This window comes from Amblyomma maculatum, chromosome 1 (genome assembly GCF_055883805.1).
Source record: "Amblyomma maculatum isolate TAMU_Amacu chromosome 1, ASM5588380v1, whole genome shotgun sequence".
In the NCBI taxonomy this organism is placed as follows: Eukaryota; Metazoa; Arthropoda; class Arachnida; order Ixodida; family Ixodidae; genus Amblyomma; species Amblyomma maculatum.
The window spans coordinates 313,389,826-313,408,642 of NC_139344.1; the positions used below are offsets into that span (position 1 = coordinate 313,389,826).

The 18,817-nt window shown below is 48.5% G+C and overlaps 1 protein-coding gene and 1 pseudogene across 1 annotated transcript; one reads left to right on the forward strand and one right to left on the reverse strand.

Moving 5' to 3' along the window:
* Window positions 1-443: 443 nt before the first annotated feature.
* On the reverse strand, window positions 444-15,765 carry LOC146207134 (uncharacterized). The gene is made up of 4 exons (XM_084587085.1): window positions 15,293-15,765; window positions 13,667-13,786; window positions 1,751-1,848; window positions 444-1,243 (listed from the first exon to the last, which is right to left on the reverse strand). Exons 1-4 carry the CDS (start codon window positions 15,487-15,489, stop codon window positions 1,116-1,118), a joined length of 543 nt encoding a protein of 180 aa, XP_084443211.1. The 5' UTR covers window positions 15,490-15,765; the 3' UTR covers window positions 444-1,115.
* On the forward strand, window positions 8,190-10,286 carry LOC146207135 (uncharacterized; annotated as a pseudogene).
* Window positions 15,766-18,817: the final 3,052 nt, after the last annotated feature.

Consider the following 18,817-nt stretch of genomic DNA (forward strand, 5'->3'; position numbering starts at 1 on the left):
CTTGCAAACAGCTACAGTGTGCTGTATATGCTGTCCAGTGTTGGTCCTCCGCTTTCTGGAGGCAGCTCGTGAGCAGCTACACTAGCTACACTACCCCTCCACGGCGAACCTCCTTGAAGAAGCCAGACGAAACCCGCTTCGCAGCCACATTTTCTCCAAACCGCTACTTCATACAAGCGCTGCAGGTGCTGTTCGCACAGAAAATAACAACAGAAGGTCAAGGATCACGTGTTCAACATGCAATGTTCACCTTAGGGCTGTTCCCTGCTTCGCGAAGTTTCACCAGAGGTAGGATACCCATCAGAATCCACGGGGAAGAATATTCCTGTAGCTGTTCGCGTCCCATACATATGATTTATTGCTTGATGTGTTAACGGACTAATAGTCTTTGTGGAGAGTTTAACCAATTTATTTATGCCAAAAACGCAATGGGTTTTTAAGGATTAACCAGGATCTTTTACAGTGTCACAGCATTCCAAAGTTTAACGTGCATTTGTAATTCATGCATTATTCGGCTTATGGGGCCAGGTGAAATCACACTCCGTGCATTGTAATAGACCCTGAATGTTACTACTTTATTCAAATCAGCAGCGCTAAGCAGAAAACCAGAGTAAGGATGGGCTACAATATCGTCATTCAACTGGCGAACTAACAACGAGCCAAGGTTCTGCTTATTATTTTTAAATTTATGCTAATTTATAGCTTAGGCGACAGTTAAAATGTCTGTTATTTTTTCTTCAATCAATTCAACACATAGATGGAATATCCAGTGATGCGAAAACGTGGCTGTTGGCAAAGTAGGGTTACAACACATTTCTTTGTGTATAGTGACTGAAAACGTGGCTGTTGGCAAAGTAGGGTTACAACACATTTCTTTGTGTATAGTGACTGAAATATGGGTGACAGCGGATATCCGAGCACCGTACGCACTGAACAGAATGCAAACAGAATCACAACCTGTGCTTTAGAAAACACGTGGCAGCACTTCGCCGTTTAAAACAATGAGTGTTGTGTAAGCCTTCTCCGTTCTCATCCGCCGACATCAACGACATCAATGCACCCAAAGGTGTTGGCTGTTCCGGAACCGTTCTCCTCTACAGAAAGTATCGTTGCCGTCAAAGCTCGAAAGAACCAAGGCTCTTGAGGCCACTGGTGTTGGTCTTCTGTGAGAGCAAGAATTCCTCTAGTGACAGCACCCCATCCTTGTCCTTGTCGTCTTGTCCCATCGCATCGTCCACCATATCTGCGGTACGGGAGACGCTGATTGTTTTGCAGTGAAAAAGAAATTAAACCAAGCACTAGATTACTGCTATAGTCGCGTGTCTGTTTCATTTCGCGAAAAAAAGAAACACATCCTTGGGCGTGAATATTTCAGCCTTCATATTCCAACTTGTGCGTACGTCGATGGTCTTGCTGCACCTAACTTGACGATTTTTACATTTTGCATAGATCATTGCTTCCTGTCTGCGCCAGCACTTTGTGGTATCAGCCAGAACACTTTAGTCGTAATACTATCCTTCTCTGTGCAAGCACGGAGCTTATTTATCTGCTTATTCCCTTGGACAGATCAATGGTATCTACAGAGGAACAATTTGCAATTTCCAGATGCAAAAGTGTGGGAACGTTCGAAGCGCAAAGTGCACAGTAACTCGCTTTGAAAGAGAATATCACAACAGCCGCTGCTAGCACGAGTGACAGAGCCAGCAGTATTTAAACTAAAGCTGGTACAAGCTAAACAAGATAATTATACCATTTCCTTGTGGGTCCAGAATGTCCACCTTTGAGTGGATCAGGGCACGCCGCACTTCTTCCGGACTCAGGGCGTCATCTTTGTCAACGTCATGAAACCTGCAACGGAAGGCGGAAAGACGGATTTGGAAGTCAGTGTCACCTTTCAATACAAGTGACTAAAAGAAGAAAATAAATAAGCGTGTAAAGTTCTGCTCGTATTGTGGACGTCAAAAGGGTTGCTGCTGATATAAGCAAAGTGCTGAGGCATTCTTGAGCCGCGGATCTTGTGCTGCATGGCCCTGTAGCGGAACTTCTGGCTTGGTTTAGTTTTTGGTTCCAAAGCGACACAGGCTATGAGAGACGTCATAGTAGAGGTCTGTGGAAATTTCGATCACCTGGAGTTCTTTAAAGTGCACTGACATCGCACTGCACACGGGCGCCTCGCTTTTCGCCTTCATCAAAAAGCGGCCGGGATACGATCCCGCATCCTTGGGCGCAGTAGTCGAGTGCCCTAACCACCGCGGCGGGGCTGGACCTGCCAACTTCCGTGCGAAAATTGCTGTCGCTGTCAACATTTCAATTTTAAAATGCTCATGTTGTAAAGAAGACAAAGAACGGAAAATGCTGCGGCATCGCCATCACCATCGCTTGGCTCCGGCGCCCATCTCTCGTGCTGAAGCTGTGCCCTGCGGCTGGCAATTCGACCCTGCTCTGCCCGAATTACTGGCAGCGCTAGACGTTCAAACGAACTATTAAATCCACATCTCACTTGGTGGAGGTCAATCTGAGGTTCCCTGTACCCATCTCGCCCTGGAACTTCGCAGCAGAACGTTGACTACACCAATGACGGAGCCGACTTCATTCCACCTACCTCCGCCCGTCACCTGCACAGGTGCGATTCGTCAACGGGACCCCGCTACCTTCAGTGGAAGCAGCGATGACGACGTCGACGATTGGCTGACCACTTACGAACGGGTCAGCCGTCACAATAACTGGGACGACAACCGTAAGCTCACCAATGTCATCTTTTACTTGAGCGACGTCGCTAATCTGTGGTTTAGAAACCACGAGTCGGACTTTACTACCTGGGCGAGTTTCAAGACGAAATTTTCTGATGTCTTTGGCCGCCCCGCCGTCCGAAAACTCCGCGCGGAACAGCGTCTTCGGTCGCGACTGCAGCTACCCGGTGAAACGTTCACCAGTTACATTGAGGACATTGTTGATATGTGTCGTCGCGTTGACCCGACCATGACCGAGGCCGTTAAGATACGTCATGTCCTCATAGGAATTGATGACGGCGCTTTCAACATGCTCGTCGCCAAAGGCCCCACGACGGTCAAGGAAATCTACGACCTATGTCAAAGCTACGACGAACTCCGCAAGGAGCGTGTTTTGATTCGCCAGCCTCAAGCATCACTTGCTGGACTAGTCGCGGAGAGGGAGTCATCTAGCCTCTCTGAAAACATCAAGGCTTTTGTACGTCAGGAGGTCGCACGACAACTGTCCCTGCAGCCATATGTTAAGGAGTCGTCACCAACTGGCCTTGTTCCGGAGCTTCGCCGTGCAATCCAACAGCATGTATCTGAAGTCCTCCCTAATTCTGTTCCTCAATCACCTCCGGTCGCACCCTCAATGCCGTTCCCCACGCCCACAATTTCATCGTCCGGCGTTGCGCCACTGAGCTATGCTCCAGCATTCGCGCCGGCTCCTCCCCAGGTATTGCGTCGCTCATATGCCGAAGTTACTTCAAGTCCACCTCCTGAGCCAGCATATGCCTATGCTTCGCCCCCTATGCGTTCGGCACCAACAGCGTTTGCTCCCCCCTTGCGTCAGACACCATCTCCATGGCGCACTGCAGACAACAGGCCTATTTGCTACCACTGCGGCATCCCTGGGCACACTACACGCTACTGCCGGCGCCGAATAAATATGGCCTTTGCTGCGCGGCCTGCGCCACCTTATTTGGCCCCCCAATTCCCCGTCCCATCGGGTCCTCCAACAGCATCCCCTGACCCTCCGGACTTCCTGCCTCGTCGTTCGCCATCACCACGTCGCCGCTCCATTTCGCCAATGCGCCGACGACCCGCTACTCAGCCGGAAAACTAACCGCCGCAGTTCGCGAGGCACGAACTGCGTATTCGACAGAATTTCAAAGTCCTCGTCTTAATCCCGCGAATGTTACTGCTGTCATCGTTGAAGGTGTTCATACTCTTGCGCTCGTCGACACCGGTGCCGCTGTATCAGTTATCAGCCAAAAACTCTGCCGCTCCCTCCGAAAAGTGACTACGCCTCTCGAGGGACTATCGCTTCGTACCGCATCCGCTCACAGTATACAGCCGACAGCTATCTGCACTGCTCGCGTCGTCATTGCTGCAGCCTTGTACATCATCGAATTCGTCGTTCTCCCCACATGTTCTCATGACGTCATTCTCGGCTGGGATTTCCTGTCCCAGCATCATGCTATCATTGACTGCGCCAGTCCTCAAGTAGAGCTCATTGAATCGAGTGATGCACCGTCTGATGCCCTGTTCCACGAGCCGTGTCCTCGTTTTGCGACCAAACTCCTCGTAGCTCATGACACAACCATCCCACCCGGAAGCGCTGTTCTGGTTCCCCTCACTGCCTCTTTTACCACCGCCGCGACAGTCCTCTTTGTGCCCTCTAACGTTGTCTGCCGCCGCCGCCACTTACCGCTGCCGTTTGCCGTCCTTGACATGAACAACGGCGCTAGCACACTTCTGGTAGCCAATCCTCTTGCGTCTCCCGCTATGTTGATCGAAGGGGAGTGCCTTGGCCGCATCGAGCCCGTGGACCTTCTGTTCGCCTTTGATGATGTGTCATTCCCTGTTTGCCAAGTTGACGCCTTGACCCCAACTCGTGTGGCTTCCGATCCGCTACAGCGGGACCTTTTTGACCATTCTGTGGACAGCGCTCTAGAGCCGCGCCACCGCGAGCAACTTCTTGACCTTCTACACCAATTCCGCTCCTCCTTCGACATCCCGCAATCTTCCTTGGGCCGCACGACGACCATTTCCCACCTCATCGACACTGGCGCTCATCCACCTCTCCATCAGCGGCCGTATCGTGTGTCGCCGACTGAGCGCCGTGTTATTGCCCAACAAGTCGATGACATGCTCCAACGCGGAATAATTAGAGAATCCTGTAGCCCATGGTCGTCTCCTGTGGTCCTAGTTAAAAAGAAGGATGGCTCCATACGATTTTGTGTTGATTATCGCCGTCTCAACAAAATCACTCGTCGTGATGTGTACCCCCTCCCACGAATCGACGATGCCCTAGACTGCTTGCAAGGCGCAGAATTCTTTTCCTCACTCGATTTACGCTCCGGGTATTGGCAGGTGCCCATGGCAGAGGCGGATCGTCCTAAGACCGCCTTTATTACTCCAGACGGACTATACGAATTTAATGTTATGCCATTCGGACTCTGTAACGCCCCAGCCACATTTGAAAGAATGATGGACACTGTACTGCGCGGCCTGAAATGGAACATCTGTTTATGCTACCTTGATGATATCGTCGTCTTTTCAACCGACTTCCCGACCCACCTGACTCGACTTCGCCAGGTCTTCACCTGCCTAACCCGCGCCAGTCTTCAACTGAACCTCAAAAAGTGCCGCTTTGGTGCCCGCCAGCTCACAATACTCGGACATGTTGTGTGTAAAGATGGAGTTCTGCCTGATCCTGAGAAGCTGCGCGCCGTCGCTGACTTTCCGAAACCGACCACTTTGAAACAACTGCGAAGCTTCGTGGGCCTCTGCTCGTACTTTCGTCGTTTTGTTCGGAATTTCGCAACCATCATAGCCCCCCTTACACAGCTCTTGAAAGGCACCCCTAACATCTCCTCTTGGTCGCCAGCCTGCGATGATGCATTCGCGACACTGCGCAATGTTCTAACGTCACCGCCAATCCTTCGCCATTACGACCCTACTGCACCTACAGAACTTCACACCGATGCCAGTGGTGTCGGCCTCGGCGCCGTCCTCGCCCAGCGCAAGCCTGGCTTCTCCGAATACGTTGTCGCCTACGCCAGCCGTGCTCTCACCAAAGCCGAGTCCAACTACTCCGTTACCGAAAAGGAGTGCTTAGCAATCGTGTGGGCTGTAACGAAGTTCCGCCCTTACTTATACGGCCACTCCTTCGAGGTAGTTACAGATCATCACGCTCTCTGCTGGCTCGCGTCTCTCAAGGATCCGTCTGGCCGTCTCGGGCGCTGGGCTCTCAGGCTTCAGGAATACGACATCCGTGTAGTGTACCGCTCTGGCCGCAAGCACTCTGACGCCGACGCTCTTTCTCGGTCACCGGTGTGCTCGCCTAACTCATCGTCCCCTCCTCAAACACTCTTGTCAGCACTCACCATTGAGGATATGCCTTTCGAGCAACGACAAGATCCTTGGGTTTCTAACCTGCTAGATATCCTTGGCACTACTTCCGCGGCTACGCATCCTCGGGCACTCCGCCGACAGGCCTCCCATTTCGCCATTCGGGAAGGCCTTCTCTACCGAAGGAACTACAACTCAGACGGCAGAACGTGGCTTCTTGTCATTCCGCGCCACCTCCGCTCCGAGGTTTGTGCCCACCATCATAGTGACCCGCAAAGCGCTCATGCCGGCGTCCTCAAAACATATGATCGAATTCGTCAAAGGTACTACTGGCGAGGAATGTACAATTTCGTACGTCGCTACATTCGCTCTTGTACCGCCTGTCAACAACGCAAGATTTCTCGCCATCCTGCTGGCCCTCTTCAGCCTTTACCGTGTCCAGCTCGCCCGTTTGATCGCGTGGGAATCGACCTCTATGGTCCGCTACCATGCAGTGCCGCTGGTAATCGATGGGTCATCGTCGCCATCGACCACCTGACCCGTTACGCCGAGACTGCTGCACTTCCCGCGGCGACAGCTCGAGAGGTAGCCCATTTTCTTCTGCACCACTTCATTCTTCGACACGGCGCCCCCCGCGAGCTACTGAGTGATAGAGGTCGTGTCTTTCTTTCCGAAGTAGTCCAAGAGCTCCTGTCGTCTTGTAAATCGATACATCGAGCTACAACTGCGTACCACCCGCAAACAAATGGCCTCACGGAGCGCTTCAACCGTACGCTTGGGGACATGCTCGCAATGTATGTTACATCTGAATCTGGAAGCTCGAACTGGGACCAAGTACTGCCATTCGTAACGTTCGCGTACAACACTGCCACCCAAGCAACAACTGGTTTTTCGCCCTTCTTCCTCTTATACGGCCGTGAACCATCATGTACTCTGGACACAATTTTGCCATACCATCCAGATGCCTCTGAGTACAGTGCTTTGTCAGACATTGTACAGAAGGCCGAGGAATGCCGTCAGCTAGCTCGCACGTTTACCTCCAACACTCAAGGCTATCGCAAAGATCAGCATGATACCGATACTCCTGCTCCCACGTTCCAGGCCGACAGCTTCGTTTGGCTATGCGTTCCTGCCACCAACAAACTAGACACCAAATACCACGGACCTTATCGCGTCTTGGAACGCACATCCCCTGTGAACTACGTCATCGAGCCAGTCACCCCTTCTTCCGACCACCGCCGTCGCGGCCGCGAGATTGTCCACGTTAGCCGCCTCAAGCCATATTACAACCCTCTGGTCGTCTCTTCTCCCTGAGTCGCCAGGATGGCGACTTCTTCACGTGGGGGAAATGTAAAGAAGACAAAGAACGGAAAATGCTGCGGCATCGCCATCACCATCGCTTGGCTCCGGCGCCCATCTCTCGTGCTGAAGCTGTGCCCTGCGGCTGGCAATTCGACCCTGCTCTGCCCGAATTACTGGCAGCGCTAGACGTTCAAACGAACTATTAAATCCACATCTCAATGTATTATAGTTCTACATTAAAAACAAGCGCACCCATGATATTTGCGCTTGCCGCAGAGGGACAGAGTGACGGGGTATTCTATAATCAGCGAGGCTGAAGCTGTCTCGCTCTCGTATTGCAACAGTATTTTTGCATGAGATTATTTCGGCGAATTGAAGGCTCAAAAGTTCTCTCCAAGAGCTGGTAGTAACGAATGTGGAAACTCATGACTAAAACGAATGATAAGACATTCAATGCAGGGCCCCTTTTTAAAAGCATACAGCCTATTTCTAAGCCGTTAGCCAGACTTCACAAGCACACGTGTGCAGCAGAGCAGCTAAAAATTGTGGGCGGTGATCAGCAAGGAAAATATGGCGAGGGAGCTTTTTTCTGCTGACGGACGCTACGGAGAGTATAACGACGGACATTTCACAGATTATAAGTACCAGCAAGTAGGCAAAGGCTATGGGCAGAAGAATGAAGCCATCCGAAATGACTCCGAAAGGGAAGGCTGGTCAAGGACGAGGGAAAACTGTGTCGGTGGCAGCTGCTAGGATGCAGTTGACAAGGGTCTTCGGGAATACTTCTTTAAATTCGGGGACGTCGCTGATGTAAACATCATGAAATGCCCCACAACCGACATATCCAAAGGCTCTGACTTCAGCACTGTTATTGCGAAGGATGCTATTCACACCGTGCTCAAGGCGACACGTGAAAGGGCAAGCAGATCGATCCGCAACCCGCGAATGCGCGCGGCGGATGCGAAGCTCAGAAAAGAACGGGAAATTTTCGAAAAAAAAGTGTTTTCTTTTTTTGCTTTTCTGCGCAGTTGGAAACATTGGTCAAAATTTCCACGAGAAAAAATGTACAGGATAAAACTTAGGCTACACTAAGTGCGTAATGCAACACCGGTCGTATTCGCATCGCTGCTAGGGCGGCGGTCCTGCGACTCCACTCAACACCGAGCCTCTGGTGCTTAACGGTGCGGCCAGACTAACGTCGGCTCTCGGCGAGCGTAGAAATACGACTCCTGTTTATTTTGCTTCGCTCGGGATGCATGAAACACACACAAAACACGTGACTTAGCGGCCCACAGCATGCACGGTGGGCCTACCAACACTCAATAGCAGCGCGGATCGGCGAGACGCGTATGACCTCCATCGTCAGTGAAGCTTCGTATTCTGGGTTGTCTGGGGGCAGTTTCTCGTGCTTTGGAGCACTTAATTTTGTATTCTTACTTTCTGTTGTCCATCTGCTCATAACTGTAGTGAAAGCCCGCATTAAAAGCCGGGTAGAAGCGGGTTATTCATGCGGTCACTTTCCGACGTGCGGGTGAGCTTTGTCAAGCTGCTATTGTGCAGCTTTTTCTCCCACCTCCTTTTTTCGCCATGTATTTTTTTGTTTCGGTGAAAATAAAAATTGATTGATTGATTGATTGATTGATTGATTGATTGATTGATTGATTGATTGATTGATTGATTGATTGATTGCACTTCATGCTGAGGGAGACCGTTGGCGGGAAGCGTACCCCACGATGTAGGTGCGCGTACTGCAACAGCAGCTACGCGTTTCCCAATGCCATTCGCCTTTTTGAGCCGATTGCTCAGCGCGTGAAATGTCCAGGACAAGAACTGACCTCCACGAAGCTGTTCATGCGTTCCTTTTCAGCACCTGGTCAGTGGACCTACCACCTAAAGGCAAAGCAACGAAGAGACTGCGCCTATTATATAATATTGCAGAGAAGAACGTGACCTCCTGTTTTAGTTTTTAAATTGATTTTTTGCGCAGCGAAACCTCGTGGTCCTGTAAAATAGCAGCGGCTGAATCGACATGACAGCACTCTGCGTTCTAACTGCTGAAATTATTTCAGAAAGTTGCGCCTATTTACAGAAAACTGCAGTGGTTGCCTCCTGTACGCTTTGGCGGTGATGCTTCTAGAATGACTTTGTTAAACAGATCTGTAAAACCTTGCGTTTGTTCGTGAAAAGGCAGAAAGCATTTCAAGGCTATTATTTACATTATGAAATTAATGGCTCTTGACATTTGAGAATAAAATGTTGAAATGCGTAAAAGAAATTCGTTTTTTTTTTAATTTTCAGAAAAAAAGACAACAACGGGAAAACGTTTCTTTTTTTTTTTCTGGCCATTCAAAATTTCCTCATATTTTGCCACACGCCTCATCTGTCGCGAGCCGAAGCAAAAAATCGACAGCGAGGAGTGCGGTATCAAGACAGCAACACCCAACGCCCACAACAGCAACGCCCGAGCCTTGTGCGGGAGACCGGGTGACGGCTTTGGACCTGATGGCCGAGAAAGACGCGGAGGCAGAGGGGGCCTTGGACGAGGAGGCGGTTACCGGAATCAAGCCTGGGGCACGCCAAGGCTACGGAGGGGCGGTTATGGCAGCGGCGGCTGTGGCCAGGGTTATGGCGACGGCTATGGCCAGGCATACGGTGGTGGCGCGCCATGGTAACTACGAATATGGCACCACGGATGGCAGTGACTACGGCGGAGGTATGGTGGCTAGAAGGCCATAGCGGAGGCTACGAGTACTCTGAATGGAGCTATGGCGGCGGGGAAAGGAAGGCGGATTGGGGGGGGGGGGGGGGGGGGGGGGGGGTGTTACGGAAGTGGATACGGCCAAACAAGACACGCCGCTGGGGGAGGGGGGGGGGGGGGGCGCCGCAGGGGGAGCCTACCACCCCTACAGTCGTTAAACAGGGGAGCATGTATACTTCGTCTCACAAAATATCTGCAGCACTGCGATAGGCAGAGGAGCCCTTGCAATTGTGCTCCTAAGTGCATCTCGGCCCTGCGCACTATAGTAAAGTATCGTGCTCGTACTGGCACCGGCCCCGCCAATTTTGGGGGCGAGATTGTAGTGCGCGTGATCCTGATTGGATCGGGGTGCATCTGCCTTGTGAGGCGAAGTATAGAAGTGATGATCCGACTCCCAGTTGTGCTGCTTCCTCTCATATACCCTGTAAACCTCCATGCAAGCAACATGGATAGATTTTAAAAGCGGCACTGCTGGCATCATTCCTGTCATGTTCAATGTTCTGTCTGCCTTCAACCTTCATCAAGGAAAACAACAGTCACTGATCTGTACAGAGAACTCGTTTCTCTTCACTATTCTACTAAAGCTGATTTAACCATCAAAGAACAAAAAAAGGAGGATTGATAGCATGAGATTTTTCCGAGATATGTAGTAACTGAGGATGCAAAACGAGGCACATTGCAGGACTCGGAAGCAAACCCGTATGGACAGGGGCTGTAAGCACAAGCCTATTTCAACAACAGTGCTAGACTCGAAATACTGTTGTACCTCGAGATGTTGCGTGTATACTTGTCTACACGACCGATAGATATTCTTCGCTTTTCAAAGCTCGCCTAAGGACACCGTCGGTGTAGGAAAGAAACAGGGGGAACTTGTACGGATACAAAAAGAAAATTGAGCGAATAGGCGGGAACGCGAAAACCTCTTAACTTTGGGTAAGACACTAAAAATGTTTTGCAAAGGCTGTCTCTACGCCATAAAATTTTCTTGCAATATTCGAAATGGGTGCAGGTTGTAGTAGAGCACATAACTAGATTTTACTATTGTTTTCACGCCTATTTACTTTCTTAAAATATGCTGTACGCAGAGCCCTGAAGTTTTGTATCAGAGCACAAATGCCTATATTACGCCACCACTATGCATTAGCAAGTTTAAGCTCGAATAAATTTGTTACGTTTTCATCTCTTGATAGTGTAAAAATGTCACCAATGACTTTTCCGTCATAAAAATGCTAATTTACTGAACCGACTGACTCATACTCTTTGTCATGTAAAATGTGTTTACAATGAGTGGAAACTTTTCTTAGTTGCAGCTGATAGCTCCGAGGAGAATGCGTACGAATTAAAAGAATAGTTTATCTTTAGAAAAACGCACAGAAATACTACAAATGCCTAACCTTTCCACTAGATATGACAAAGAAAAACCAAGAGTACTGTGGAATCTACAATGCAGAAATGCGAAAGCCAAAGCGCTGCTGCTGCACACGGTGCATCCCGTACGCTCTCATTATCATTATCAACTAAATGCGCCGTCATTATCATTGCTACTGCCATCATTGTCATTATCACTAATTGCAGCGTCATTGTCATCGCCACTGTCATCCTCACGGTACACAAGGAGAATTACGATGTGCGTTTCATGATCTCGGACGTGGCGCAGTTGGCTGGGGATACGAGGAATAGAGCTTCGATTCCCGGTGGAGACACGATTTTTATTTTTCCGATGAGGTCATCGACAAGTGACACATAAGCGCACAGATCGCGTGCATAGAGAGAGAGATAGAGAAGAAACTTTATTTATATAAAGTAATTACGCGGGTGGTTCACCTAGATCCGGGAAACCATTGGCGAATACGATCCTCCAGGCCTGACCGCGATCAGCTGGCACTGAATGGGGAGCTCTGTGTGAGCCAGCTTCGCCTCCCGCTGCTCATAGTTAAGTTTCTGTAAACCGTATAATTTTGTTCGGGGCAGTTTCAAACAATGTAGAGGATGTTGGAAATCTCTCCGCAGGCCGGACATGCACTTGTGGGGTATTGAGCGGGCCAAATCTTATTGTGTCGGGTTTGGTTGGTTAGTGTGCGGGCTTGCATGCTTCGCCATATAGTAGCTTCCTGACGAGTGAGGTATTTGTGGCGACCTTCGTATTTTCTGCGACAAAGTCGATGGCAGTTTATTATTTTGCTGTATATTAGTGGAGACAAAGTTTCGGAGGTGGACGGCGACGAGGCTCGGAATGACCTCGAGTTATCCTGTCTGCCGCCTCATTGCCCTATATGCCTTCGTGTACCGGGATCCACATATTACTGTTCCGACGCACAAATCTCGTACGCAACTCTCGCGCGCGGGATTTCGTTCTATGAGCCTAGAAAAGCTCTCGTCCTGAAAGGATAAACCAGATTATTTAAATAGCGAATGAAAGAATGTATAATGTTTTGTTGAGAGCTAAAAATGACCCTCTAATAAATTTCCAAATTTAAAACGATTTCTACTATATCCAGCAATTTCCGACAGATTCTGGGAAATAGTTTCGAACGTAACTTCTTATTGTACGCAGCTGGCACTGGATGAAGATGGCACAGGACAGGGCTAATTTTGAGGATATTGGATAGGCATTTGCCCTGCAATCGTTGTATTCTGGATGATGATGATGATTTATAAATTCACCACAGCAATCAATATATCCGCAGATCCTGCTTTGGCAGCCTGTAGTTTTTTGCAATTCTTAAAAATCTGCCTGATTGTTCTCATACGGCAGGACGAAGTGCAGATGCGAAACTCATTTTAAGCTACGACCACTTACATCTTGCGGTGTTACACTGCAGCCTTGTAATTATTTGAAAAACAAAATGCAGGCCATTGGGTTTCTGTGAGAGGTTTGCCTACTCGCTGCGAGCTTAGAAAAAACATTAAAAGGAAATTTTTGCAACGTATCGCAACGTTCAGCCATTCCCACGCATAGCTGTGCCTTACAATATCGCACACTCGTGACGCCATTAAATCTGCCCCCAAAAGAATTGAAGTGCGAAAGGTGTAGGCAGAAAACGTCCGTCTTTCTGCCTGATTTGACCAATAAAAATGATTAAACATACTTTTGAGGTCGCGAATGCGCAAGTGAAAATATTTTATGAAAGTTAAGGAAGTGCCCCATTAAAAGATTGACGAAATCAAAACATTTATTTTTCTCGCACAACAAGCTCACAACTCGCACCAGGCATAATGGTCCAGCCACGACCTAACAAGTGAATCGTAAAAGGCTTGGTAATTAAATCACTTAAAAACGTGGATCGTGAACAAGCTGCTCTGAACTAATGACTGCATAAAATGTGGTTCAGGAGCAGCAGTTAGGTCATTTGTATTGAGAACCCAAAAAAAGTGCGGCAGCCTGTACTTGTTCCATAGTTAGAGCGCTTAATAAAGGAAAAAGAGGAGAACAAAACACAGCGCTATGTTTTGTCCTCCTCTCTTGACCTCTCTTTAGCGCTGTAACTATGGAGGATCGTCACCAACTTGCCCAAAAACGTGCTTGTCGACCCTGTACCTGAACAGTTCCTCGTAGATTTCTTCAAATGTCTTCTTCGGTTCCTCGTAGAAGAACTCTTTTTCCTTGAACAAGTCCTCGGTATCGGGTCCGAACATGTGGCCAAGCTCATCCCCCATTCTGTTCCGGGAAGCAAAAAGAAGCAGTAACCCAGGAAACCCTTTGAAAGAAAGCAGGAGACCACCCACGCTATGGTCTTTGAAGGCGCGCCACACTAAATATGTTTTCGGCCGATTTTGGTTACAAAATCTTAGAAAACATTAATGTCTCCTGACATATGTCATCCTAAGGAATCTAGGAAAACCTCGACAGCGACAATTACGTAGCTTCTGTGTGCGCACAGAAGACTCCTCCCTTCTATATGGAATGCAATACATCCAGGCGGAGATTACGCAGCTAAACTTCTTCCTTGAACATGCGAGCGTGTGTTGAATCTAACGGAAGCAGCGGTTGTGAAGAGAGCACAGTTCTACATAGATTTCTATCTCCTTTCAGGACACTGAGCTGTGCCGACGCTACGCTCTCCACCTTCATATCTGACTTTTTTCTTCTGCCGTTTGCATTAAAGGTTATGACAGCCGTCGCGACCGGCTCTTCCACCCCGAATGTAAATATATGCGGCATCCAGGTTCCTATATGGCGCTGTAAGCATGTCAACTTCCACGAAGCACGCCCGTTCACCCTGGTCCCCTCGCCTAGGAGTGAACACCTGGCCAGGAGCTCTGCTCAGATTGGCCCAGCCACTCCTATGGCTCGCTTCGGCCGCGGGCAGGTGCTTTTAACAATAGCTATAGAGCCGATGCCTAACATTTTTTGCGCTCTCCCCCTTTCTGCTCACAATGGCGTGTTGTCGTCATATCGCAGAAAGGAGAGCACGAATTGACATTTTCATGCACAGCTAGCCCACCTTCCAGGCTCAAGACTGCTCATTACCCTTATTCGTGCACCAAGTTGCAAAAGGTGTAGAGCTGAATCGAGGGGAAGAAAATATTAGGTTTAGTTGCACAGGAGGAATGAATCCTGTTAATAACCTTGCGGTTTTTTTATACACGTGAGGGACAACTTGACACATAGTGTCGATAACCTAAGACACTGTACTTCGTCTCACAAGACGTTTGTAGAACTGCGAAAGGCACTTCGGTCCAATCAGGATCACACGCACTACAATATGCAATTCTGCTTCTACGCGCATCTCGCCCCCCAAATTGGCGGGGGTGACAGTAGGAGCCCAATTCTCTATTATAGTGCCCAGAGAGGCACTTAGAAACACAATAGCAAGGGCTCCTCTGCCTTTCGCAGTGCTGCAGATATCTTGTGAGACGAAGTATATACACTGACAAACCAGTTTACTAATACATATAAGATAGATCAAAAGCTATCAGGACGCAAGGTCTGCTCCTCGGAATTGTAGCGCAGAATGTAATCGCAATGTCTTATAGGCCCTGTGAGTGCAATCATGCCGCTTGAAAACACCCTTGTGGTCTGGGAATTTTTTGTTTTGTTTTGGCGACACCTATGCGCACTGGAACTAGACGATATAACCGATGGCAGCTGTGGCCACGGTGTGACGGTACACTGTGACGTCCTAGAATAAACATTTCGGGAATTTAGCACATCACTCCTCACCCGTAATCGTAAGGGAAACCCTTGCTGGAGTACCACGGAGGCATGTCTGGTGGTGTTTCATCACGGCGAACGTCTTCTTCGTCTTCTTCCTCGATCAAGGGGTCCTCAACGACGTCCTCTTTCCTGTGGCCACCAAACGAGAAGCCTTTCGCTCCCACCAGCAGGAAAGCCAACAGTAGAGCATTAATCGGAAACATGCTAGGACGGGACCTGTCACTCGCAACCGGCAACGTCAGCAACCTGCAGAAGTAGAAGCCGGTTTCTTAGCACTGGTTATGCAGCATTTAAGACTAGTTAAGCACCGTGGGTGACGCAGCAGTATTAGGTCTCAAGTCTATGCCAGTACTCTTATGGAAACTAAGAAGCAAAGTGATGGAAACTTAGACTTTTTTTTTCTTCAACAAGGTTCTGAAACATGGTTCTGAGAAATGAATAGCCATAAAAGAAAGGATCCTTGCTTTTCTGAACTTTGGCTCTCACGTCTTGAGAACGGACCCCAAATTCAGAAAACGGATGTTTCGCATTCGTCCAAAGAACGCATGAGGACTGAATGGCATTGCCAGCCTAAAAAAAAGCTTTAGCCGAGCCAGCGATACCAGCTGGTGACAAATAGTAATCCAAAACCGAACTTAGTGGAAATTCATTTTTCTAGGGGAAGAAAATGCAAAGAAACATCAGAAAGTTTCAGACAGCCGGCTTTCGGAAGGAAATTTGTCGCCAGAAGACTGAGCAAGAGATCCAAAAGTCTCCTAGCTTCTGCAAACCCACCGTCCATGACAGCTGAAAATTACGTCTGATTTATATGGGCGCACAATAAAGCAAGCGCTTCTGCTGCGCCGCAAAAGCGAAATGAAGATCGACCGACGCATACACACGGTATGTAGAACAAGTTACGTTCAGTAATACACGCCATTGAGTTCAAGGATATAGTTGGACGCTGTAAATGTAAAGTGTTACACTAAGGAATTGTCTCTGACTTCCAGAAGTAGTAATTACATTTTGTTTTCCGACTGCTTGGACATTTTATGCATGAATAAAAGCGCTCATTGCTGTGATAGTTGTTGGAATGGACCTTTGCAGGTCATGTGAATAACCAGCAACGCAAACATGTTTAAAAGAGCATAACGCTAATCGGTAGAATTTTTAGGGGAATCCTCACGGCGGAGAATATTTTAATACCGAAATAATTAATCATTGACATCCACCTAATCACGGCCATACGGCTATGAAGGAAAGCTACACATATTTCTCAGAAAATTGGAAGTTAAAGAAAAATTAGCCTTGGTCCGGAGAACAAACCCGGCACTACCGGTAAGTCGCTCTACCTACTGACTATCAGCTGATCGCTTAGTAGGGCGAGAACGAAATGAGAACGATGCTAGTCGCCTATTTAGGGGGATTTATTTCAGCTACGCATCTGAGAAAGCCGTATCCCTGCGCTTAGGTGAAAGAGTAGTTACTACACAACACAATTCGCGAGATGGTATCACTAAGCTCAGCTTACACGCCTATCATAAGCAAGTGGTATGGCTCAGAAAGAGTTTCACAGTGAAAGCTCTTCTTCGTAGTAAGGACATGTAGAAAAAAGCGAGTCCCGCTTAGCTTCAGTTTTCTGCGTCACATTTATTAGTTATGGTTTTCAATTATTTTCAGGGGTGCACATATGGGGAAAATAAAATGAACCATTTTATAGTTTTTCTACTGGCACCAATGGTTCTAGTGCTTTATAGTTAGTATTATTAGCCTAAATTACTTTGAATGTCGTATGCAATCGTGTCTAAAGTGTACGCCTGGAGCGTGATTCTGCTTAGTGCTTAACGCTTAACGCTGAGTTAGGGGCGCGAAAAAAAGAGAAAAAAGAAAACCTCCAAAACATTTTTGTGACTGCCTTTTACCATTTACATATTCTGCGGCTTATGTGTCGTTCACAATAAATCCTAATATGCACTTATAGTCAGTGCACTTTTAGGTATTTGTTGATATTGTATTGTCATATAATATAAATAAAAACAATATTGCAGCAATCGCTCTTCCGTTAAAATCTCTAATACCAACGGAAAACGACATTACAGAGACCATACACAGCTGCTAATGAAATATAAATCCAGAAAGGATTTAAGCGGATGGATTAAGATCGTCTAGTACGATTTATGATCTCCTCGAACCGGACGCCGCTTCTTCTGCTTGCGCTCCTTGAGGAGTGAGGCTCACTGTTCTTAACTCCTGTTGCAAAAACTGCCTGAGACGTTCAATGCACTGAGGGCCTCAAAGTTAACTGCTTAAATTGAGCAGAATTAAACACGCGATTACAAAGGTCGTGGTCCTTACCTTCTGAGGCCTTGCAGTGCAGAGTCCGTTGCTGTCCAGACAGGCCTTCAGAGTCGCAATGCGGTGAGCGACGTGTTACCAAGGTGGCGAGTCGCGGCGCCGCGCAGCTCCCCCGCTCAATGCGGGGCGAAGACGCGATGTTTTCGATCGAAGATTTTTTCATAAAATTAGGAGAGCGCGTCGTCGTGTTTGCAGGCGTCGTCCTTTCTGTTGCCCGACAGCGGTCTCCATTGATTGAACCCTCTCCCTCTTCAGAGCACACCACGCTTTGTGATCTCGTAGCCTCCATTATGAAACAGCGAGTAAGCTTCCGGCACATGCAGTCACCGGGCGGAAGAGACGACAGCCGCGATCTTTGGGAGCCGCAGAAAACACCCAAGGTGGAAGCGACGCCCTTGGCATTCCTATAAGATATTCAACACCCTTTGCAGCTTTCCTGGCCGTATCAACTGCATGGTACCACACCGTTCCTTTTCTGGACTTTCTCTGAAAGAACTCAACCGGAACATCCGAAAACTGACGTCACCGAGTAATCGTGTCGTACCGCATTTCTAATCTGGTTTCTCGTAACTATTAGCACACATGTCGGGGCTGCCCTGTTTAGACAGACTTACCGTAAGGCTAATCAGCAAACAAATGCAGACTTGCCATAATGCCAGTGCTTTGTGCTTGGCGTTGCGACGGTGCAAAGGTCAAAGTTGGCGCACGCAAAGATAAAACAGCTCTGGTGCGTGCGTGTTCGCCTTTTTCACGGTCTTTACTCATTGTGTTTAATGGAAGCTGCCATCGTTTAGATTCGATTACACTCCTTCTTTTTATCTTAAGTGCACTGAGCTTTGCGCAGCCGCCCGACACATATCAATATATCGGCCTCTAAATTGTTCTGTTAGCGCGGCAAGCAAGGTGCCGGTCTGGCGGAAGCAGATACGGGTCCGCTATGAAGGCGAGCTTTCGAGGAGGTGTCAAATTGCACTAACCAGCGATGACGTCTTGCGATGCGGCAGCCACCGGAACTACACACCTCAAACGTGTTCGCCAGGGTGGTGGAAGATGACAGGTGTTTATGACACGTGGTTTTGGTTGATCGACTGGGGTAGTTGATAGTGTGAGTGGTTGGCCAATTGATTAGTGAGTAGTGAATGCAACCAGCGTGGTGACGAAACACTCCCCCGTGTGTGTCACTGAATTTGAACACGT